A 23,286-nucleotide genomic window follows, 5' to 3' on the forward strand; every position below is an offset into this window, starting at 1 on the left:
AAATCCAACAGTATCTGTAGCACATGATTCACAATTTAGCTAAATTCTCTCTTTTACTTTTATATAGGTTTTTTTGGCGTTCAGATTTTTCAAGTTGAATGGTAAATGATGCACTGATGTCTTACAAATATTTGAATTTTGTGGTTTAAAACAAGTCAAAGAAATTTTTGTGGCTAGACATCATTTTATTAAAGGTAAATTTTAGAGTTAAATTGTTGCTAAATTCTCTTATATATAAGAAGCCACAGTTGAGAAGCTTCAGCTGTAGGTCTCATGGTCATGCCTGCCTGGGACCATGGACTACTTTTCTAACATCGACATGCTTGCCTGGTATTCACTGTTGATGTGGCATATCACTGAGAAACGAGAACTCACAGAGAAGTTAACGATTTTGCTTAAGTTCCTCTTGACAATTTTGATATTTTATATAGTGACACATATAGGCTCTCTCATTTGTCAGTTGAGATTATTGAGTACTTCAACAATTGTAAGGGACCCACTTTATAATAATTATTAGGTAGTCAAGTTATTATTGAATTTATGATTTGCTTTTGATTTAATATTGATAGAATAGTCTTTGTTGAGCACTAGAAATCAACACCTTATATGAACAGTAAATGAATATGCATATTTTTTCCTAGTTGAAGGAAGTATTATTGGATTTATCTTAGCATCTGATAATTAATTTTTTTTTTTTTTTTAATTATTTCACATAGTTAAAATATGCAAGTTCATTAAAGTAATAGTATTTAAATTGTGAATAACTTTAGACTCATATCCTAAAACTCAATAGGGCATTAAATTATAGATAATATGGTTAAAAAAAAGTAGATTCCAGATGTGAAGGTATACATTGACCATAATTTTAAAGGGTAAGAAATAAATTGGAATATAACTTTAGAGCTAGGTGTTTAGACAGTTACTTTAAAATTGAAACAAGTGAGTAATTATTAAAATTCAGGTTAAGATTCTTATGTGAATCACTTCCTAAAACTCAATAGGGCATTAAATTATAGATAATATGGTAAAAAAAAAGAAGGTAGATTCAAGATCTGAAGGTTTACATTGACCATAAATTTAAAGGATAAGAAATAAATTGGAGTATAACTTTAGAGCTAGGTATTTAGACAGTTGCTTTAAAATTGAAAAAAGAGAGTAATTATTAAAATTCAGGTTAAAATTCTTATGTGAATCACTTTATATTATTAGCAGAAAAAATTGATTGTGCACTACATTGAACAACTCTCAAACAAAGGTTAAAATTAAAGAATTTCGAAATTAAAAAAAAAAAAAGGGAGAAAATATTGGATGGGAAGGTTTATGATTGGAAGGGGCAAAAGAGTGAATGTGGGAAACATCTTTCTTTGTACATAGAGAAAGGCGATCGGGGCAAATAGTGAATGTTCCAGTAATCGGCGAAGTAAAATAATGGGGAGACCCAAAGGAGATGGAGCTAGAACCAAGTCTCGTCCCTCTAGCAGCAGGTCTTCTTCATTCTTTTCTCTTTCTTTCTTGGTGTGTTTGGGTGTTTTGTAATACTAATAACAAATATTGGGTATTGCAGTCTTGCTGCTTCTTTACTGCCCCAAGGATCTACGCCTTTGGGATTCGGAGGCTATATGGGGGCATCCCGTGTTGATTCTACTGAAGATTCTCCCCCTTTCTTGGTACTCCCTATTTACCACTTACTTTCATGCTTTATCTCAATATGACCTGTTCTTTCTTAAATAGAAAAATAACTTGAAACTTGTTTCCCCTCTTAACTGTTGCAGGATATTGATAGTGAAGTGGCACAACACTTGAAGAGGCTTGCCAGAAAAGACCCTACTACTAAAGTAATTTCCTATGTCAAAGTTTCTTATTCATTGTTACAATGCAAATCTTTTTCTGTTTGGAGACGTGTCAATTAGAAAACAATTAATAGTGCCCAAGTAGCAAGAGGTGGTTAATAGTGTCTCAGTAAGGGCACTCATATCTATGTGTTCATGGCCCGATACATCCTTTTCCTGCCCCTTATGTCTAGTTTTGGGTGAACCATGCATGTGCTTAAATTCATATTCATTTGTCATCTGATCTCTCTGTTGGACTTGCATGTTGCTTGGCGATGCTTTATTTTTCATGTTTGAGAAAGCTCATTAAAACTCTTCTTTTTCTAACAGCTAAAAGCATTGGCATCACTATCTCAGTTATTCCAACAAAAGACTGCAAAGGAGATAATACCGATAATCCCACAATGGGTATGCTCACTTCTCTTTCCTAGATGGGCATTGCTATATCTTATGTTGCAGATTTGCGATGTATGGGTTTCGTTCTAGTTCCCTGCAACCTTTCAGCAACTCATAGGAACAATTTTTACCGTATAGTTACCTTAAAACAGAACGATCAAATGGTGTATTTCAATTTGGAATGATTTAGCATTGAGTCCTTCCAAAATTTTGGAGAATTCATCCTTTTGCAGTGCAGTGCCAATACACTTGGTTCAGTTATCTTTCAAACTAAACATCTAAAGATTGATCACATATATAATTAAAAAGGAAATAGAAGATTTATTAGTGTAGTATTTTACCAGATGATATTTAAGATATGTCACTCTATCAACTAAAGAAAGAGAAAGAAACATCTAAGAAAAAAAGTACCCGTGATAATTCAATTGCCAAACCTAGGGGCAAAATGAAATATCAGTACAGTACGTACCTTAGACACCAATATATGTGTGGTCAAACCAAGAGTTGTAGAGGACAGTCTCTCAATTGTATAATCTGTTATTGATTTATCGAACTTCTTGGTTACTTCTAAAACCTTCTCATCAAATTTATAGAGAGGATTATACAATTGAGATGAGGGTGAGAAGAGGCGTGTCCATTTCAGAGAACCAGTTCGGATTCATGTCGGGGCGCTCGACTACAGAAGCCATCCATCTTGTGAGGAGACTGGTGGAGCAGTATAGTGAGAGGAAGAAGGACCTGCACATGGTTTTCATCGACCTAGAAAAGGCTTACGATAAAGTGCTAAGACAGGTTCTATGGAGATGCTTAGAGGCCAAAGGTGTACCTGTAGTGTACATTAGGGCAATCAAGGACATGTATGAGGGAGCCAAGACCAGGGTAAAGGACAGTGGGAGGAGACTCGGAGCACTTTCCAGTGGAGATGGGGTTGCACCAGGGATCAGCTCTTAGCCCATTTTTATTTTCTCTAGTGATGGATTGTCTGACGCGGCGAATTCAAGGTGAGGTGTCATGGTGTATGTTATTTGCGGATGACATAGTCTTGATCGACGAGACACGCAGCGGAGTGAACACTAAGCTGGAGGTTTGGAGACAAACTCTGGAGTCTAAAGGGCTCAAGTTGTGTAGGACCAAGACAGAGTACATGGAGTGCAAGTTCAGTGATGTGACACATGAGCCTGGCGTGGAAATAAGGCTTGGTACCCAGGCCATCCCAAAGAAAAGAAGTTTCAAATATCTTGGGTCTATTATACCAAAAAATGGGGATATTGATGATGATGTCTCACATCGTATTGGCGCAGGGTGGATGAAATGGAGGCTTGCTTCAGGAGTGCTGTGTGATAAGAAGGTGCCACCAAAACTTAAAGGTAGGTTCTACAAAGTGGTTGTGAGACCGACCTTGTTGTACGGGGCAGAGTGTTAGGCAGTCAAGAGCTCTCACGTCCAAAAGATGAAAGTTGTGGAAATGAGAATGTTGCGATGGATGTGTGGGCACACCAGGCGAGATAAGATTAGGAATGAAGATATCCGGGATAAGGTTGGAGTAGCATCAATGGAGGACAAGATGAGGGAAGCGAGGCTGAGATGGTTTAGGCATGTGAGTAGGAGAGGCACAGATGCCCCAGTGCGGAGGTGTGAGAGGTTAGCTATGGATGGTTTCAGAAGAGGTAAGGGTAGGCCGAAAAAGTATTGGGGAGAGGTGCTGCGACAGGACATGGCGCAGGTTCAGCTTACCGAGGACATGACCTTAGATAAGGGGTTTTGGAGGACTCAGATTAGGGTAGAAGGCTAGTAGGTATTCGCTGTTTTCGATCTATAGTCTATTGTCGTTTGTTTCTTGCTACTATATGTTGTTTCTTGTACTTCGATTATCTTATTTATCTGTGGTAGCTACTGCTCCGTTTTTTCAGACTGCTCTATTTTGACTTATTCGCTTTCTTTAGTTTCATTTGCATTTTGCTGAACTGCTTGTGCTTATCTAACCTTTCTCGTTGTGTTTTCTCTTGAGCCGAGGGTCTTTCGAAAACAGCCTCCCTATCTTCCGAGATAGGGGTATGGTCTGCGTACACTTTACCCTCCCCAGACGCCACATTGTGGGATTTCACTGGTATGTTGTTGTTGTTGTTGACCTCGGCCTATGGCAAGATTCTAACTGCCGCCGATTGAAGTTTCAAGCACTAAAGCGGAAAGGTTTTCTTTTAATATCCCTCCATCCATGTCCTGTTGAAACTGTCAGCAACCTAGGAAAAAAAGAGAGATCGGATTAGAATACTCTTGATCAATTACAAATACGTTGATGCCTTCATATTGGGACAAAGGTCCCTATTATAGATTCAAAAGTGGTGGAAAGTACTATAAATAGAGTTCAAGAGGATGAACAAATTTTAGTTCTTCTTGATAGATGGTAGTCCTAATTCATTTGAAAGTACATATTTTCTTAGACATGTTTTAGTAGAACAAGAATTGGTTGATTAAGGTATTTCTTTTTAATGAAATTAAACAAATTATTAGCTCGTTCAAATTTTAGGCCTAATGTGTCAGTTTATCCACATCCTATATACAGAATCTTAGTTGATATGAAATTCCTAATTGGCAGTCCAACGAATTAGGGTATCAGTACAAACAAATTAGAATACAAACCAATGTTAATTCGAATTGAAAAGTCATCTTGAAAAAGAATTCCATCTTGGACAATTATATCCCACTATTATACAAATATTTAAGGGCATAAAAGTCTATCGACATCTCGGGGATATTTTCGTCATTCAACATTTAGCGAAAATTATTCGGGCTTTTAATATATGTAGATGAATGCTTACTACTACTTTAGTTAATTTAGAAAAGATTGAATTGTTAATGCATGTTTCTTTTATCAGGGTTGTTAAAAGTTTTAGCTTATTTTTGTTAATTGTGTCACACTGGTTCAGAGAATGTGTTAGTTTTCTTATACGGTTTTGCGCAATCCTCATCTCAGGAGCTAGCTTCTGAGGTAGAGCTAGAAACCAAGTTCTATATTTTCTTGACATGGTATTATAGCCATACGCACCCCTATTCTTGGTTGAGCCCCTTGGCATGTTATCCATGCTCAACGTGTCTAGTTCTAGGCTTGCGGGAGTATTAAGTGTCCCTTATCAGTTGAGGTAATCTGTTGTCTCATTTTATGGTTCTGGGCACTTCTCATCTCATAACCTAGCTTCTAGGTTTAGGCCTAAGGTCCATTTCTCTTAGCACTTCTCTTTCTAGCTTTTTGCTTGACGATCTCTCCAACTCGAGCTCGAGCCCGAGCCATCTATTTAGGTTCATTAGATCTCAAGAATCAAGATCAGCTCTGGCTTTTATGAGGAGTCGAGTCGAGCTAAGCTTGCTAAGAATCGACTTTAGTTAGTTGTATCATGTAGTAGAAAGTAGGCATTGAGGCGTCATCTCTGGGACAAATATGTTTTGGATTATCAGAAGGTAGCCTTAAACAGAACCTTTGCATCTGCATCACAAGTTTAAAATGGTTTTTGAACTTGATTTACATGTTTTCTGGTTCATATATTTTGTTTTTTCAATTCCTTTGCTTAGCAACAGTCTTGTAACTAACAAGTTTACATCTTAATTATACTTCTTTTCACCTTTCAATTTCTGAAAGTTAACCAAGTGGATGGACAAATCTAAAACTAAGATAATTAATCATTAAGAAAAATAATTATTATGTTGATTTTTTTTTTCTTTGTGAAGGTTTTACATTGTTGAAATAAGAAAGAAATAAATCAAAAGTTCACTTTCTAATGGGAAACAAAACAATGAAGGAAGAGAATTGGAAAAACCAAGAATGAAATGAATGTTTTGGTTTATAAGATACAGCAATCAATTCTAGTGGGTTTAGTTTGCTACATTTTCTTATATTTTGAATAAATTTTCTTATTCCATTCTCTTAGTTAAATTTGGTTTAAGTACTAACCGATGAGATTTTCATTTTTCCGGAAACATGCTTCTCCATAGGTATGTTGTAAACAATTATTCCCCAGGGGGAATCTCTATGAAAAGTACCTAAAATTACATAGAAACAAAAGCTAAGAACCATAATTGATCAGAAGAAATGAAAGGAAAAAAGAAAAGAAGATCACATCTTATTTAAGAAGCATTTGATAATATGGATATCCATATTATCCGTCAGTTAACCAGTTTTTTATCCGTATCAAATCTGGGCGGGTTGGATATTTTATCCGTTTTCACCTAACCCATTTTCAACGCTCATATTTGATACGACAGTCCATTTGCCACCTGTTGGGGAGGACCCATTGAGGGTATCGTTTCTTACTGTGTTCAAGGTTTAGAGTGATTTGACAGTTCAAAACAGATCGAAGACCCATAAGGGGGAAGCACTTTGGGATCTCAGGTTTAGGAGAAATCTACAAGATTGGGAGTTGGGGAAGTTTCAAAGGTTGCTAGATTTACTATTCAAGCATAGCGTATTACCCTCTATTAAGGGTTCAGGGAGATGGGCGCTGAGGAGTGATGGCTTATTCACAATTAAATCTTTTACCAATAGTTGGTGAGAGAGGAGACACATTTTTTGCACTTATCGATATGGGTTCCAAGGACGCCTAGGAAGGTGTGTTTCTTGCATGATTGGCAGTGAGGGGAGTGAATCAGACACCTGAGAATTTTAGGAAGAGAATATTACTTATGTTAGTTGGTGCCTTATGCGCAAGTGTTCAAGCGTATTAGTTGATCATCTTTTGTTGCATTAAAGGTGGCATCGGGTTTGTGGAGGGTGGTCTTGAATTGTTTTGGACTTTTGGTATACAGTGGTGAACTGGTGATGTCAGGTACTGTTAGAGATGTGTTGCATAGCTGGGCTGGTACACGCAGGGCATGGGAAGTTGCTCCGCTAGCTCTTATATGGGTCGCACGGAGGGAGAGAAATAGGAGAGCGTTTGAGGGGATTGAAAATGATTTTTTACATTTGAGGAATAGCCTTTTGTCTTTGATTGCTTTTTGGTGCACTCTAGTGATTCTTATTCGTATAGATGATTCCGTCTCTGTTGTAGAGAATCATGTTATGATGTAGATTCTCTACCTTTTGGTATACCTTTTGCAGATGAAAGTTTTTCCCAATGTGAATAAGATTATTTACCTTATCCAAAAATATGAAATAAGAATCAGATCAATTAAGTTCAAAAATCATTTTTAATTTCTAATTCAGATGAATACACTCTGAATTTGTAAATGCTCACTCGCATAGTGGTTATCAAAAAACATATGCTCACTTGCATATAGTGCTGCTATGAAAGAGATAAGAGTCCACGGGAGGTTATGTGCATCCATTTGAGTGTTGTATTGCTACATCTACGGAGTATCTTACAAGATCTTTTATGGTTTGGGTGGCAGAATTGCTAGTTATCAGTCACTTAAGTGGCCCTTACTCCCCCGTTCTTCCTGTTAGGCATTTGAATACAAGAAGCTGCTACTGGATTACAACAGAGAGGTTCGACGAGCAACTCATGACACCATGACAAACCTTGTTGGTGTTGTTGGGTATGTACTTATCTTATTAACGAGATACAGTTACTTTCTTGCTTCTGCTACACAGACAAAAGTCAATCTTCAAACTAGATTAGCTATAATGACTTGTCTACAGTTTCTTAATTTATCCCCATTTTCCTTTATTTTGATGAAACTAGGTTGGTATTGAGCTTCTTGTTAGCTTCTATAGATTAGATTGCACCTGCTGCCAGTGATAGTTTTATTAGTTCCGCAACATGTTGACAAACACTTGCATTTTAAAAATTGATCTTCTAAATCATTTATGATTGGGTGGTGCAAATGATACCTATTTTTATAATAGCTCTTTCTTCTCCGTTAGTTGAAACTTGATTCATAATTTGGAAAATTTCTTGTTATTCCAACCTCCAACATATTTATAGCCTGTTTGACCAAGCTTCTAAAATCAACTTATTTTGGAAAGTGCTTTTCAAAAAAGTACTTTTGTTGAGAATCAGTTTGCGTTTGGCCAATTAATTTAAAAAAGCACTTTTGAGCAGCAACTAATGTTGGCCAAGCTTTTAAAGAGTGCTTCCAACTTCTAAGTGTATTTTCTCAAAAGTGCTTTTGGGGAAAAGCTACTTTTTTAGCTTCTGAAAGACAGCTTCCGATACTCCCCAAAAGCACTTATTTTCTCCCAAAAGCTTGGCCAAACACCTCACTTTTTTAAAATAAGCGCTTTTTGGAAAGAATAAGCATTTTTGGCCTCCCAAAAGCTTGGCCAAACAGGCTATTAAACTGCCCCTAGTCAAATCAGTCCATTTAATTTAAAATGGATAGAGTATCTTTTGTCGCATATCATATATGTAGCTTTCTAACTTCATACCGTCTATAGCTTGCAAAAATTTGGTTGCTTCCCGTCCTTTGCTTTAGGTGATTTTCATGGTCTTTTCCTTTTCGTTTTTTTGCAGAAGAGACGTAGCTCCATATTTGAAGTCTTTAATGGGACCATGGTGGTTTTCCCAATTTGATTCCGTCTATGAAGTTTCCCAAGCTGCAAAAAGATCATTTCAGGTTCATGTGTTTCTCAGAAAGTAACCTAACTGTATATTTACTTAATTGCATGGTTTTCTCACATGCAACAAGAGGATCAAATAAATTTCTTCTAATTGGAAGTACTAGACACCAAACTGCAATTGAAGATCAATGTGCAAGTGTATCAGTACGGTGAAGTGAAACAATATACGCTTTACATGTAACAGTTTCTTCAAAAAAAAAACCTTGTATTAGTTAGACTTGGTTTATGTTTGATCAGCTCTGCTTTTGCTCATCATGGCATAGAAAACAGATATGTACAGGTACCTACTCTGTTAATATGCACCATCTGAATCTTTTTCTGAATGGATAGGTGTTGTGATCTATACCTTTGGAATCCAACGGCATTTTGTGTAAACTTTGGGATTTATAATCAATGGGCATGATCTGATCAAGGAGATGCTATTAGTTCTCCTATATTCTTTCTGTTTTGTTGATGAGCTTCTTGACTTAGTTGTCTGTTATGATACAACAAAATAGAGCAAAGTTTCAGCTGTTTTTATCTTCATCTGTGCCTTACTGCCATATGTGTAAATATTAACAGGCTGCTTTTCCTGCACAAGATAAACGACTAGATGTCTTGATTTTATACACATCGGAGATATTTAGGTACATCGAGGAAATTCTGAAGCTTACTCCCCAGAGCATGTCAGATAAGAATGTGGCATCAGATGAACTGGAAGAGATGCACAAGCAGGTAACATCCGTTAACGTTTAGTGGGTGCCTGAATTTTTGCACTATGTATAATAGCATCTCCTTGGTGCTGACAGATGGAGAAAAATTGCTTACTTGTCAAAAGATTTAAACTTCTCGCTGCTTCTCACATTTGATTCTTACAATCGTTTTTTTTTTCTTTTTCCAATCCACATTAGTCCTGATTCATTTTCTTTGTTTTACTCTTGATTCCAGGTAGTTTCTTCATCATTATTGGCGTTGGCCACCCTTCTAGATGTTGTGGTCAGCGTACAATCTGAACGGCCTGTTTCAGAAGCTGAGTTAAAGCGTGCTTCTAAAGCCAAGGTCTTAGCTATGTCCTGTGCTGAGAATTTGTTATCTACTCATAAGTTATTTCTGGGATTTCTGAAGTCTCAGAGCTCTGCTATTCGCTCAGCTGCATATTCAGTCATGAGAAGTCTCTTAAAGAATATTCCTCATGCTATCAAAGAAACAGACATTATACATCTAGCGGATGCAATACTTGGAGCTTTCCAGGAAATGGATCCCTCATGCCATTCATCAATGTGGGCTGTGATCTTACTGTTTTCCAAAAAGTTTCCACAGAGTTGGAGTATCCTGAAGATTAAAAAATCTGCTTTGAGTAGATTCTGGCATTTTCTTCGCAACGGGTGTTTTGGATCGCAGCAAGTATCATATCCTGCTCTGTTATTATTTTTGGATGTTGTACCTGCACAAGCAGTTGAAGCTCAGAAGTTTCTTCTTGAAGTTTTCCAGAATCTGTGGGCAGGAAGAAGCTTGAGTTATTCGTCACATCTAGACCGTCTTGCACTTTTTAAAGCAATGAAAGAATGTTTTCTATTTAGCCTGAAAAACACTGATAGGTGAAGAGTCCACTGAACTTTTCCCTTTGAACTTCTGTGGTCTGTCAGCTTTGTATCGTTATGTTGAGAATTGTTTCTTTAAGTTTCTGTGCTCAGATATGTGTTTCTTCTTCCAGGTATTCTGACGCAGCAGATTCCTACAGATTTCAGCAGACACTTACAGATCAGATCCTCTTAAAGCTGCTGTGGCATGAATACCTGTTCTCTGTCAGCTCAAAGAACCATTCTATGGATTTTTCTTCGGATAGTATTCAACCTTCTCATCAGGGATCAAGACAGCTTAATGTCAAAATTCCAGAGGGTTATGTGCGGGATCTTGGGAAATGCATTGTTGAAATCCTTTCGGATATCTTTTTGCTGGAGCCTGATTTGCTTTTGCAATTCTGTTCAACATTCCAACAGACCTGCCTTGGTGTATTTCAACAAACAGACAGTTCTGTTGAGAATGCAGAAGGGGTGACTGAGTTCTTGTCAGTAGTGAATCAACAAGCAGTAAGGAAAGGTGAAACTTGGCCTCTGGTTTACTTGGTGGGACCAACATTGTCGAAGTCGTTGCCCATTATTAAAACACTTGTAAGTTATTCCTTGGTAATGTATTCTTTTGTTCGTGTTTTTGTGAGTAGAAAATAATTTGGGCTCTAATCCCATGGCTGCCTCTGCAAAAAAGGGAGAAGGACAGAGAGTGAGATAAAGGGTAATTTGGATATGTTTGACATGCCTGTTTCTATCTAATACTACTTTTCTGTCTCTTCATTTTTAAACTGTGACGAAATTGTCTCCATAAAATTCCAAGAAATTGCTGACCACTTATTTTAGTGAATATTCAAAGCTTAGCCTTCTTTTTAAAACACTAATTTGGGAATTATTGCTTTCAAGGGAAGACTCAAGATTTTTGTAGCTGCATATATTTGGCTTGTTTATGTTTCACTACTCAGTTTCCCGAATAATGTTAGTCCAAACTCAGCTTATTCGCATTTGATTCTTTTGTGGTTTTCACCATGTTCCTGCCTGGTCCGTGAATCTATAGATGCATTTGTGTTTGCTCCTCGGGGTATAGGTAAACAAAATACTTTCACACCTGACTTGCCAAAAGGTAGCAAGAGGTTGCTCTTCATCCAAAAAGGTAGCAAGAGGTTGCTTTGATGGTTCTTTGACCAATATCTTTCAGTTCCTCAAATGAGTTGTTGTATTATCTAGGATTCCCTTCTTCAGCAAAAAAAGATTCTAGGATTCCTGCAGTGAGAATTACTGTTGCTGCTGTTTCTAGTTTATCAAATGGTTTCAGTTTCACTTTCATTCTCTCATATGGGTTTTCAATTCTAGGATTCCCCTAATGCAGTGAGATTTATGGTGGCTGCTGTCTCTATATTTGGTCCGCGGAAGATAATTCAAGAGATCTTTTGCATTGAACCCGAAGCAAGAGAATTTTTGCATGTCTTCAAGGAAACCTTTGTCCCACGGTGCTTGCAGGCTAACAGTCCCTCTACTAGCATGTGGCTAGATCTCTTGATTTCGTTACTTGATGATGAATGCTTAGCAGAACAGTGGGCTAGCATCATTATGCATGCAACAAATTCGGAAGAACTGAAATATGCGGATGGGATTGTGGACTCTGATTGCCTGTCTCTATTGGCTATGCTCATTGAAAAAGCAAAAATGAGAGCTAGCAATAGAAGTACTTTGCAAGTTCCCTATGCAGCCTATTGGCATCATCATCTTTTGGATTTTGCTGCCATTTCTGTTGTTCGAGCTTTTCCACCTTTTGGAACTTCCAATGTTTCATATATGCGGTATGTGAAAAATACCTGAAATATTTTCTTCACACATGTCTTGCTCTAACTCCTCCATTTTACTAGATAGTGTACATTCTCTAGCATTAAAGTGGTTGCATTTTCCCATTTGCTTAACTTTGATACCTAATTAAATTATGTTGTGGATGTCATTTCCATCACCGTTATATTATAAAAATCATTTGAACTATTATTGGGACTAGGAGTTTTTACCTTTTGCCTTCAATTCTTGGTAATTGTCTCCTATCTTAAAATTGTATAATAAACATCTCAATGGGAAGGGGGAAAATATAATACGACAAGTAAAAACTTCAGTTAACTATGGACATCAGAATTTTCTAAGCTAAATTTCATGCTACACATCAAATCTGTGGGCCCTCCTTGATAAGAAAATAAATCTTGCGCCTAAATCAACCGTAGAAGGTAACTCTTAAATTTAGCATTGACCAAATAATATAAGGATTTACAACCCATTCCCTTAGTCAATGTGTGCCTAACTCAAGCCTAAAAGATAACTCATGAAGTGAGCATTGACCAAAATAGTACAAGGATTTACAACCCATTCCCTTAGTCAACGTGTGACACTCTTAACACCCTCTGCATGAGGGGTATGCATAATTTGGTATGGTGTATGGATTTGGTTTAAGTTCTTAAAAAATCGGTATTTGGTATGGCATACGGTATTTGGTTTTTCTTAAAAAATTCGGTATTCGATAGGGATATTGTTGAAGAGTGAAAAAGTCCTACATCGGTGGTTAATGAGATGAATGGTTTCCTTATATGGACTTGAGCACTTCTCCCCTCATAAACTAGCTTTTGGGGTTGAGTTAGACCCAAGATCCATTTCTTAACCATACGGTATTTGGTTTTTCTTAAAAAATTCGGTATTCGATATGGATACTGTTGAAGAGTGAAAAAGTTCTACATCGGTGGTTAATGAGATGGATGGTTTCCTTATATGGACTTGAGCACTTCTCCCCTCATAAATTAGCTTTTGGGATTGAGTTAGACCCAAGATCCATTTCTTAACATGGTATCAGAGCTAGAGCGGGAGAGTGTTAAGAGTCCCACATAGGATATGCGATGGATAATTGGTCTCCTTATATGGACTTGGACAATACTCACTCTATGAGCTAGTTTTTGGGGTTGAGTTAGGCCCAAGATTCATTTCTTAATAGATACCATACCAAAAAACATACTACTTATACAATACACATGTTTTAGATTATAACATAGATGTAAAAGAAATAAAATTTTTTACTTCCTTTATTCTTAGGTTCTTTTTACCTTTCCCACTTTTTTCTGTTACCTACTTTCCGTTTACCAGAAATAAATAATGTCGTTCTCATGTCATTGCTTGATGAATCCCAGATGGAATATTGTGACAATGAGAAATTAAATTAAAATTTGAATTATCTTTTTTCTTCTTCCGCAATGTAAGAATACCGCTTCAACTGTAAATTTTGTTTTGCATTGCTTTTCAATTTCTATATTTATTCCAGAACATGATCAGGTAGACCTTTCCTCTAACGCACTCCCTAGAAAAATGAAAGTTCCAAAAGACTCTTTAATTTAGTGTTTTGTCCAAGATTTATTTCTTAAAGACAAAAGAAAGTACAATTCTCTATCCAAGCCGAACAAACTGAAGTTACCGAACAACAACAACAACAACAACAACAAACCCAGTGTAATCCCACAAGTGGGGTCTGGGGAGGGCGGAGTGTACGCAGATCTTGCCCCTATCTTGGGAGGTAGAGAGGTTGTTTCCGATAGACCGTTGGCTCAAAGAAAAGTAAACAAAAGCAATTCGGAAAAAGAAATATAAAAGTAAAGAAACAATAGATAATAACAAAAATGGCTTCAACACTGCCCTAGTGCTATCAATACCAATGTTACCAATGTAAAAAAAAAAATAGACAAAAATCAGTCTGAAAAAAGGAATAATAACATAACTGCCACAAAATCATACGATAGTCGAAGTACACGAAACACTAGAGAATAACATAAATCAAAGGACAAGAAACTACAATAGTAATTCTACGACAACACTCAACTACCTACTAGCCTTCTACACTAATTCGTGTCCTTCATAACCTCCCATCTATGTCATGTCCTCGGTGGGCTTGATCTGCGCCATGTCATGTCTAATCACCTCTCCCCAATACTTCTTTGGCGTACCTCTACCTCTCATGAAACCATCCATGGCCAACCTCTCACACTTCCGCACCGGGCCATCCGTGCATCTCTTCTTCACATGCCCAAATCATCTCAGTCTCGCTTCCCTCATCTTGTCCTCCATTGAGGCCACTCCCACCTTGTCTCGAATATCTTCATTCCTAATCCTATCTCTCCTCGTATGCCCACACATCCATCGCAACATCCTCATCTCCGCCACCTTCATCTTCTGGACGTGAGAATTCTTGACTGGCCAACATTCTGTCTCATACAACATAGTTGGTCTAACCACCACTCTGTAGCACCTTCGTATCACACAAGACTCCGTGAAGTTACCAAGCGGAAAGGATAAAAAATCATCATGCCTAATTTACTAACGTATGGTATTGGCATAGCATTTCAAGAAACCGGATACACGAACCGAAATGTCTAAAGCTGTATCATACCGACCGGCGAACACCCCTATTGTACATGCTAGAATTGGATGTCTGGAGCATGATAATAAGAACATGGGCGGCAACATCGGATATATTGAGGATAGGATGAGTCTGGTGTTGATACTGAGGGTTAACTAAACCACAAAAGTTAACTCATTAGGTGAGGATTGTCCACTAACATATAAGGAGACAACATGCCATTTCCCCAGCCAATATGGGACACAGTTTATTCGCTAGGATGATAAAGCGGTCATCTTCTGTATCTCGGCACCTGTGCTTATAGACTGTCTGTTTATTTCCCATCTCTTTATCAAGGCTTCAGTGGTACGGAGGTGTTGTTTCATTTGCTTAAGACTACAGTTAATAGCACTAAACACTCACAGACCCTATTTTTTTGTTATTGTTGTTTTATTTTGAGTTACTTTGTTGTTCTGTTGCAGTGCTGTTCTGGGTGGCATAGCAAGAGATGATGAAACAAACTTTCTGTCCCAAAATACACTAGTACTAGTATTAGGGGAGGTTCTTAAGAAGTTGACAATTTTCATGATGGATTCTCCCTTCATATGGGTCAAGGACATGTGTTCAATGATACTTATCAGAGACAATAACACTGAACTGGGATTTGAACCTTCTATGGATGTGAATGAGATGGTCAATTTTGCTTTACAAGTGCTTGATGGTGGCTTTTCTGCATTGAAATGTTTGCATCATGAAGTTGAGCTATTTTCGGGAATCGTAGCTGCATTGTTTGTAATTAATTGGGAATGCAACATGGCTACTGTCTTCAATGATGAACTTGGTGAAGAATCCAGAGAAAAAATAAAGATAAGGTTGGCCTCTTGTGAGCTAGTGCATGCTCTCCATCGCAAAATTTGCAATCAGTTCCTATTTACTATCAACATAGATAGTCGAAAGATCCTAGAAAGCATCTTGGTCCAGACTGTAAGGAGTGCTGTGCTTAAGGATGAAAATTTGGATGCTGTGAAAGTCACATCTTTATGTTGTCACTGGGTCCTTGAACTTCTTGAATGTCTCTGTCAAGATCAGTTTGAGAAGCAAAAGCTGTTAGACAGATTCCTAAGCCAGGATGATTCATGGCCTGCTTGGGTTGCACCAGATATGGAAGACAGGAAAGGAGCAGATTTGGTGAAAACTGAGAGTGCTCCAATTGATGTGAGTGCCCTTCCCATTTAAGTAATTTATATTGAGCAGTTTTGGATGCTCTTGTGCACCTACTTCTCAATTCACTGCTATGTTCTTGTTGGAAAAGAGGGAGTTACAGTGAGGTTTTATAACTGGTACATATTCTTGTTTTCTTCCCGGAGGAAGTATACCCATCTTGTTCACTTACTCGTTCAACTATTTAGTTTTGTAACATTTTGTAGCATCATTTTGGCATTTCGAAGGTGACTTACATCATATTATGCATTCAAATTCGATTTATATTATAAGATTTTCAGAGTTGTGTACTTCATCCTTTGCAGAACCCAAGAGTCACCAGGTTTGTTGCTCTGATAGACAGACTTATACCCAAGATAGGTTTTGATATAATCGTCGCAGGTGCTGTTTCTAATGTGTCTCCATCTTCAACTGAGGATCCTAGTAATCAACCTACCACAACTCCTCAATGTCATTATTCCCGTGCCTGGCTGGCAGCTGAAATCTTATGCACTTGGAAATGGAATGGTGGCAATGCCTTGTGCTCCTTCTTACCTTATTTTTGTGAATATTTGAATAGTGAGTGTTATACGCCCGAGGATGAGTTGCTAGATTCTATTGTCACCATTTTGCTCGATGGTGCACTTGTTTACGGGGGAGTTGCAGAACTGAGTCTTTCAAACTTATCTGCTGTTACAAACATGGAGAGTATTGGAGAACCCTTCCTGAGAGCTGTTGTATCGTTACTGTCTAGACTTTTCGTAGATGATGTATGGGGAAAGGAAAAGGCAGTATTTCTTTTTAATCTGCTTCTGAATAAACTCCATATTGGTGAAACAATAAATATAAACTGTTTAAGGATACTTCCTTCAGTTATGAACGTAATCATTAGGCCGTTGAGTGTTCCATTTGACAGAGAGAGTGCAAGCATGCAGTCTGCTTCTACTGAATGTTGTGAAGTGCAAGAGGCTATCATGGACTGGCTCCAGCGAACACAGTCTTTTCCACCCTTAAATGCATGGCAAACGGGAGAAGGTAAAATACTGCTGTCTACAATGTGTCAATTTTCTAAAGGATAAGCTGTTATAACTGCAATTTTATTTCTGCGCTGAGAACTAGGCTCCTGATATAGAAAACATAAGAAGTAATCAAATTAGTGTCTTGGTTCGTGGCAGAGATGTATGTCATGCTTGCGGGGTGGGGGGGGGGGGGTGTTCTATTTTTATGGCCTTTGCTTTATCCTTGTTGTGGGATATAGTGTAATTACTGTGTTGGCTTATGCATCTAATATCTGATGTCTTTTCCAATTCATTAGACTTAAAGCTTATTTCACAAAAATCTGCAATTTATCCGTCTTAGGTGTAATGGAATTTGGTATTTTCAGATATGGCAGATTGGTTTTACCTTGTTATATCCTGCTATCCTGTACGACCAATTGAAGGAGGGAAAGGGTTAAGACCAGAAAGATATGTCAGCTCTACTGAGAGAATGCTACTGTTAGAATTATTTCAGAAGCAGAGAAAGAGTTCTGCATTATCTGTGATAAACAAGCTGCCGGTTGTGCAGATTTTGTTATCAAAAGTAATTCTGGTTGCAGTTGCTTATTGCTGGGAAGAATTTAGTGAGGATGACTGGGAGTTCGTTCTATACCGTTTTAGGTGGTGGATTGAACGAGCAGTCGTTGTGATGGAGGAAGTTGCTGAGAATGTGAATGATGTTATTACAAATGCTTCTGGTTGTGAACATTTAGAAGTTATGCTGAAAAGGGTCAACGATACCGTTTCAGTGGAGGACTCTACTCCAATAAAACTCGCAAGCAATGCTCTAATTGGATTTTCTTTGTTTTGCAACATAAGTGGTTTCGAAGCAAAAAACCCTGCTCCTGATGTTTCTAATCGCTTGAAAGGTGACAGATGGGACATGGTCAAAGACCGAATTATAGAAGGTGTTCTTCGGCTGTTCTTTTCTACTGCCGCTACCCAGGCTTCGGCAAGTTCTTATGGTGGTGAAGCTTCTTCAATTGTAGCATCATCTATCCTTGATCATTCTGAGTTCTGGGACTTAGTGGCATCACTTGTTGTCGAGTCCTCTTCAATTGCAAGAGACAAGGCAGTAAAATCAGTTGAAATCTGGGGCCTAAGTAAAGGGCCAGTTAGCTCTTTATATGCAATGCTGTTTTCTGCCGAGACACTTCCTTCCCTAAGGTGTGCTGCTTATGTTATTCTTTCAACTGAACCTGTATCTCAGTTGGCTTTGTACACTGTCGAAAAGACAAGTTCCTCTGGTGGAGATGCTGACGGTTCTACTGAAGAAAGTCTTCATCTTAGGGCAGAAGTGTCTCCCATGCTGGAAAAACTACCATATGAAGCTCTTCAAATGGACTTACTTGCATTTGAACGGGTTAGCTTTTTGTCCCCCCCCCCCCCCCCCCCCCTCCCCCCCTTTTATGTTTGCTTCTTCTTCAAAGCTAATGGAGAAACTGCTTTTGTTTGCTAAATATCTTTAAATTTTTCAGATAAAGGTCTTTCTAGCTTGGTCTTTGTTACTTTCACATGTGGTGTCACTACCATCATCATCACCCCTAAGGGAGAGAATGGTTCAATACATTCAAGAATTTGCTACTTCAACAGTGTTAGATTGCCTTTTCCAGCATATCCCTTTGGAATTTTGTGTACCATCAAGTTTGAAAAAGAAGGATTCAGAACTTCCAGCTTCAGTTTCAGAAGCAGCGAAATCTGCAACTCGTGCCATTGCTTGTAGTTCTGTGTCATTTTGCTTGGAATCGCTTTGGCCTGTTGGACCAGAAAAAGTTGCTTCACTTGCTGGTGCAATTTTTGGCCTCATGCTCTGTATTCTTCCTGCTTATGTTCGTGGGTGGTTTAGCAATATACGTGACCGTTCTACTTCATCTGCCATTGAATTTTTCACCAGAGCATATTGTAGCCCACCTCTGATTATGAATGAACTCTCTCAGGTATGAATGATGTCCTTACGCACTTGAGATACTGGAACATTTATTGAAATGAACTTGTCTGTTTTACCCATCTGGTTTCTAGTGATCAAATTGACAAAAGATTTAAGATGATTTTGAATAGTTTCTAGAGCAAAAATGAGACAGAGTTGCATAACTTTATACCAAGGTTAGCACGGTTAATGATATCAGCCCAAGTGTTAATTACACAACCGTATTTTGTAAATACGTAATTATCTTGAATATATTAACCATTTCTTTCTTTTCCGATTGCCTGGAAGGGACAAAAGAAAGATTACGTTCTTGATCAATAAGAACTGCAGCATTGTCATCATGTCATATTATTATCACATTGTCACGTTTTGTTCCATTGCTACCATTATTATGATAATACATATTTAAAATAAAGGGAGTTCGAGGTGTTCTCCTGAAAATATGAATCATTTTATTTTGAAAGCGGTAGGGTCATATATACTCTTACTTATGAGAGCATTAAACGCCTCACTGACCTTCATTCAAATGCAGATTAAAAAAGCCAATTTTGCGGATGATAATTTCTCTGTTACTGTGAGCAAATCTGCTTGTGAAGTGGTGGCTACCTACACAAAAGATGAAACAGGAATGGACCTAATAATTTGTCTTCCGGCATCTTACCCACTGCGGCCTGTGGATGTAGATTGTACCAAGAGCCTTGGCATCAGTGAGGTTAAGCAGAGAAAGTGGTTAATGTCAATGATGTCATTTCTTCGTAATCAGGTGTCCCACTGACTTGTGATCTCTGCACTGCATCATTCTCCCATCCCACCCTACTGATAATTTCCTCTATGTCTGTGCTCACTACGTTAAATTTATTGCCTTAATGTAACTGTTACATTTAATATTCTACTCTTTGATCATGCATATGTTTCTTTCTTTTTCAATTTAAAATGTCACCCTTCACTTTTAATACCAAGGTTCCATGTACTGATTTTTTAAGTATTGGTATTTATCATCTTTGATGTCAATTAACTGCTTAGTGGCTAAGCTGTGTTTCTTAGAGTGCTTTGGAAGTGAGGTTGATGATCTATTTTTCCTACAATGCAGAATGGTGCCTTAGCTGAAGCAATTTGCATATGGAAGAGCAATTTTGATAAGGAATTTGAAGGTGTCGAGGAGTGCCCCATATGTTACAGTGTCATTCACACTTCAAATCATAGCCTTCCACGGCTAGCTTGCAAAACCTGCAAACATAAGTTCCATTCAGCCTGCCTCTATAAATGGTTCTCTACTTCTCACAAGTCAACTTGTCCATTGTGTCAATCTCCTTTTTGATGTGTTGTCCAAAGCCCAGCCCACAACCCCCACCCCTCTTCCTGATTTCATTGTCTCTCACTTATGCTGAGGTTGGCATGGGGTTGACATACTCTTCCTGCAGCTAATTGTAAGTGCTCTCTCTCTCTCTCCCTCTTTTGTTTATTTTCTTTCTCGGGCTGATTTTTTTATATCAAAGACCTTGCAGTTTGCTGTTAAAAATAAAAAAAAATAAAAAATCTGTTCAAGAGAAGACCTTGCAGTTTGTTTACTGTTGTTACCTGCGGTAATCTCAAGTGATAATAACATCTAGTAATGCAGCTGTTTTTAGTTTTTATATAATTAAAATGATATTCTTCTTGTGTGGTCAGGAAACCTTGGTTTCTTTTATCACGTCATCTGAGAATTGGGATAGCTGTTCGAGTGAGCAGCTTCAAGATACAAATGAGCTAAGATGGTAAAGATGTCTTTCTAGACCGACTGCTCCCATTATTCAAAATTCTAAGCCCACCTTAGGCGACATTGTTTCCAGAAAGTGTTTGAAGTTTCTTTTTCAATTATTTCGATTTTTTTTCACAAGATTTTCATCCCTTGCAGGGGAGGGCAAGTAACATGGCTCTCTGGGGGTTGGGGCTTCCTCTAGTATGAATTTTAAGCTTAATTGACATCTTTCTCCCGTTTCATGCAGTTGAATATGGCTATTTGCACTTGTGAAGCGGGTACTAAGATTATCAGAATTCTAGGTGAAAACCTGTGGACAGGCAGGCACGTAGTTATCTCCAATGGTATCTGCTTATTGCTACTGTAATGGCTGTTTTGGAACAGTGCTTGCATAAAGTTAGGTTGAAAAACAAAAATGTAAAGATATTCCCTTGGTCTTGGATCTCCCATTTAAATTTATGCACAAAGACCGGGGAGAGAGAGAGAAGAGGGAGGGAGATAGAGGTCTAATATAGTTACTTTGCCTTGAGCAACAGCGAAGGAAAGCGGTCAGATGCCCCATCTTTTGGTTACATTTTGTCTTGTGCCATTTTTGCTACTTCTCCCCGGATGTCGATATTGTTTGCTGTTCATTTGCAAATTTGTGTGTTTTTTATGGCCGTGCGGGTTTCTTGAATCTTTTTTTTTTCTTTTCCTTTATGAGGTTTCGACTTTTGAGGAGGTTTAAATTCGAACTGAAATGGGACGTACAATGCAGTTCGGATTTGAAATAATACGTCCTTGAAGAACCATGATTTTTATTATTGATGTTTCCCTTTCAATCTTGGTGGGACAATTGCTTTTCTAAGTGAGATTATCTTTAATGGTTTAGCTACAGGTCCTGCAAGAACAACAGGGTTAGAAATATTCAGTTTACGCAATTATGATCTTGCAATTATCTACAGGCGAAAGTAATACGCGGCGCTTTCTATGGAAGATTTGCACAAATAAGATGTTACCATTTGAGAAAGTTTTGCAAAAATAATTTTGTGCCACACTATTAGGAGAATTGAAAAATTACGCTTGTTCAATTACTCACAAATTTGCTAGTGGGAGCAATTTTTTATTATCTTCGTTCTATTTATCTTGCCCAATGAGCAAATTATGCTTTTGTTGTTAAAGTTATTCACAAATTTTGGGACTGGCCAATTACTTAGTTCTATTTGGGCGAATTGCCCTTCTTTTGGGGTGGTCTTTAAATTTTGCCCCTCATATTTGAAATTTTTAAATTTTGCCCTTCGGCTAAACCCCATGGGTTCTAGGTTCGAACCCCTAAACAGTCAAAATTTTAAAAAAAATTCGCAAGGCAAAGTTTAAATTTCGCTATGCCCCCATCGGCATACACTTGTGAAGGAATTATCAAAGTTATGCCGGACCCGACATACTTATGCCTTATGGGCAGACTTGACATAAGTATGCCGGGTCCGACATAACTTTGGTAATTCCTTCACAAGTTTATGCCGGGCCGGCATAAAAGTTTGCCCATTAAAAGTATGATCCCACCGGCATAAACTTGTTAAGGAATTATCAAATTTATGCCGGACCTGACATACTTATACCTTATGGGCAGACTTGGCATAAGTATGCCGGGTTCGGCATAACTTTGGTAATTTCTTATGGAGAAATTGAAGATAAATTGTGAAATACGGATATTGTAAACGAATGAGGAGTGTTGTCTATCATATTGAGAATGTTGTTATGAACGTTTGAGAGTTGATATAGAATATGGGAAAAGTAGTATAAACAAAGGAAATGTTGCCCAATTTTCCTTAGAAATAGTAGCGCGTTCTTATAGTCGATTAACTAACGTTAATGCGAATTCTCTCTTGAAGGTAGAAGCGTGACATTGAAGGAGAACAAGCGAACGATAGACTAATTAAACGAAAAAGGTATGTGAGGCTAGTCCTTTCTATCTAATGGCATGAATCCTATAGCATGAATCTCTTTCCCCTTCACGAGTTCCTATATTCCAGAAAGCTAAAAACCTATGTCTATGAATAGCTATATACGATAAGAGACATGTTATGAGCCCTATAATGATGGTGATGAGTTAAAGTATAAAGATTTAAAAATGTATGATATGATGATCCTATAATGATAATGATGTATTTATTGCTCACACTCACCTTATGTGCTAGTTCCTTCAAGGTGAGGCAGAATGTCAAAGAATGCGCCATAATGAAATCGGGAGATCATGACCTTACGTCACCATGATAGAGTATAGTTGTCCTTGAGCCTTATGCATGTACTATGGTAAGCATACTATAATGAGCATATTATGTTGAGCATGTTATGATGATGATATAATATCGCGCCTATATGGCCGGGCAGTCACCGCTAAGGCGTGCAGCGTATACACCATGGCCAGATGGCATGGGCAGACACCACTAGTGGGCGGCATGAGATGATACCCCGGACGCGAGAGGCCTGGACGCAGGCTAGTGTTATGATTATCACACCGATCCGATATGGACGGGCAACTTATACATTTATGCATATATGATATGACGATGAGTATGAGTAAGACAACATGCATTATTTCTTTTATATTTGACAGTCAGATACAAATGTTTCATATTGATATTTCCTTTATATCATTGTCTTATTTCATTGTTTATGCCTCTTATACTCAG

At 37.9% G+C, this 23,286-nt stretch overlaps 1 protein-coding gene across 4 annotated transcripts; it reads left to right on the top strand.

Moving 5' to 3' along the window:
- Positions 1-1,217: 1,217 nt before the first annotated feature.
- LOC132634871 (E3 ubiquitin-protein ligase listerin) lies at positions 1,218-21,273 on the top strand. Of its 4 annotated transcripts, none has more exons than XM_060350988.1 (19): positions 1,218-1,484; positions 1,565-1,667; positions 1,773-1,835; positions 2,160-2,237; positions 7,660-7,751; positions 8,669-8,771; positions 9,337-9,489; positions 9,703-10,352; positions 10,469-10,925; positions 11,676-12,142; positions 15,195-15,927; positions 16,239-16,947; positions 17,297-18,312; positions 18,428-18,886; positions 19,409-19,639; positions 19,967-20,303; positions 20,373-20,459; positions 20,545-20,630; positions 20,862-21,273. In XM_060350988.1, the coding sequence occupies exons 1-16, from the start codon at positions 1,429-1,431 to the stop codon at positions 20,192-20,194; spliced, it is 5,598 nt and encodes a 1,865-aa protein (XP_060206971.1). In that variant the 5' UTR covers positions 1,218-1,428; the 3' UTR covers positions 20,195-20,303; positions 20,373-20,459; positions 20,545-20,630; positions 20,862-21,273. The 4 variants fall into 4 exon arrangements, with proteins under 4 accessions (XP_060206971.1, XP_060206972.1, XP_060206970.1 ...); XM_060350989.1 differs by having other exon boundaries at positions 20,382-20,459; XM_060350987.1 differs by lacking the exon at positions 20,373-20,459.
- Positions 21,274-23,286: the final 2,013 nt, after the last annotated feature.

This window comes from Lycium barbarum, chromosome 4 (genome assembly GCF_019175385.1).
Source record: "Lycium barbarum isolate Lr01 chromosome 4, ASM1917538v2, whole genome shotgun sequence".
In the NCBI taxonomy this organism is placed as follows: Eukaryota; Viridiplantae; Streptophyta; class Magnoliopsida; order Solanales; family Solanaceae; genus Lycium; species Lycium barbarum.

Excerpts from the sequence above, each read along its gene's own strand:
- LOC132634871 (XM_060350988.1), top strand. The coding sequence starts at position 1,429 with ATGGGGAGACCCAAAGGAGATGGAGCTAGAACCAAGTCTCGTCCCTCT. Across the intron at positions 1,668-1,772 it reads AAGATTCTCCCCCTTTCTTG|GATATTGATAGTGAAGTGGC; the intron begins GTACTCCCTATT and ends TAACTGTTGCAG. Across the intron at positions 18,313-18,427 it reads ACTTACTTGCATTTGAACGG|ATAAAGGTCTTTCTAGCTTG; the intron begins GTTAGCTTTTTG and ends TAAATTTTTCAG.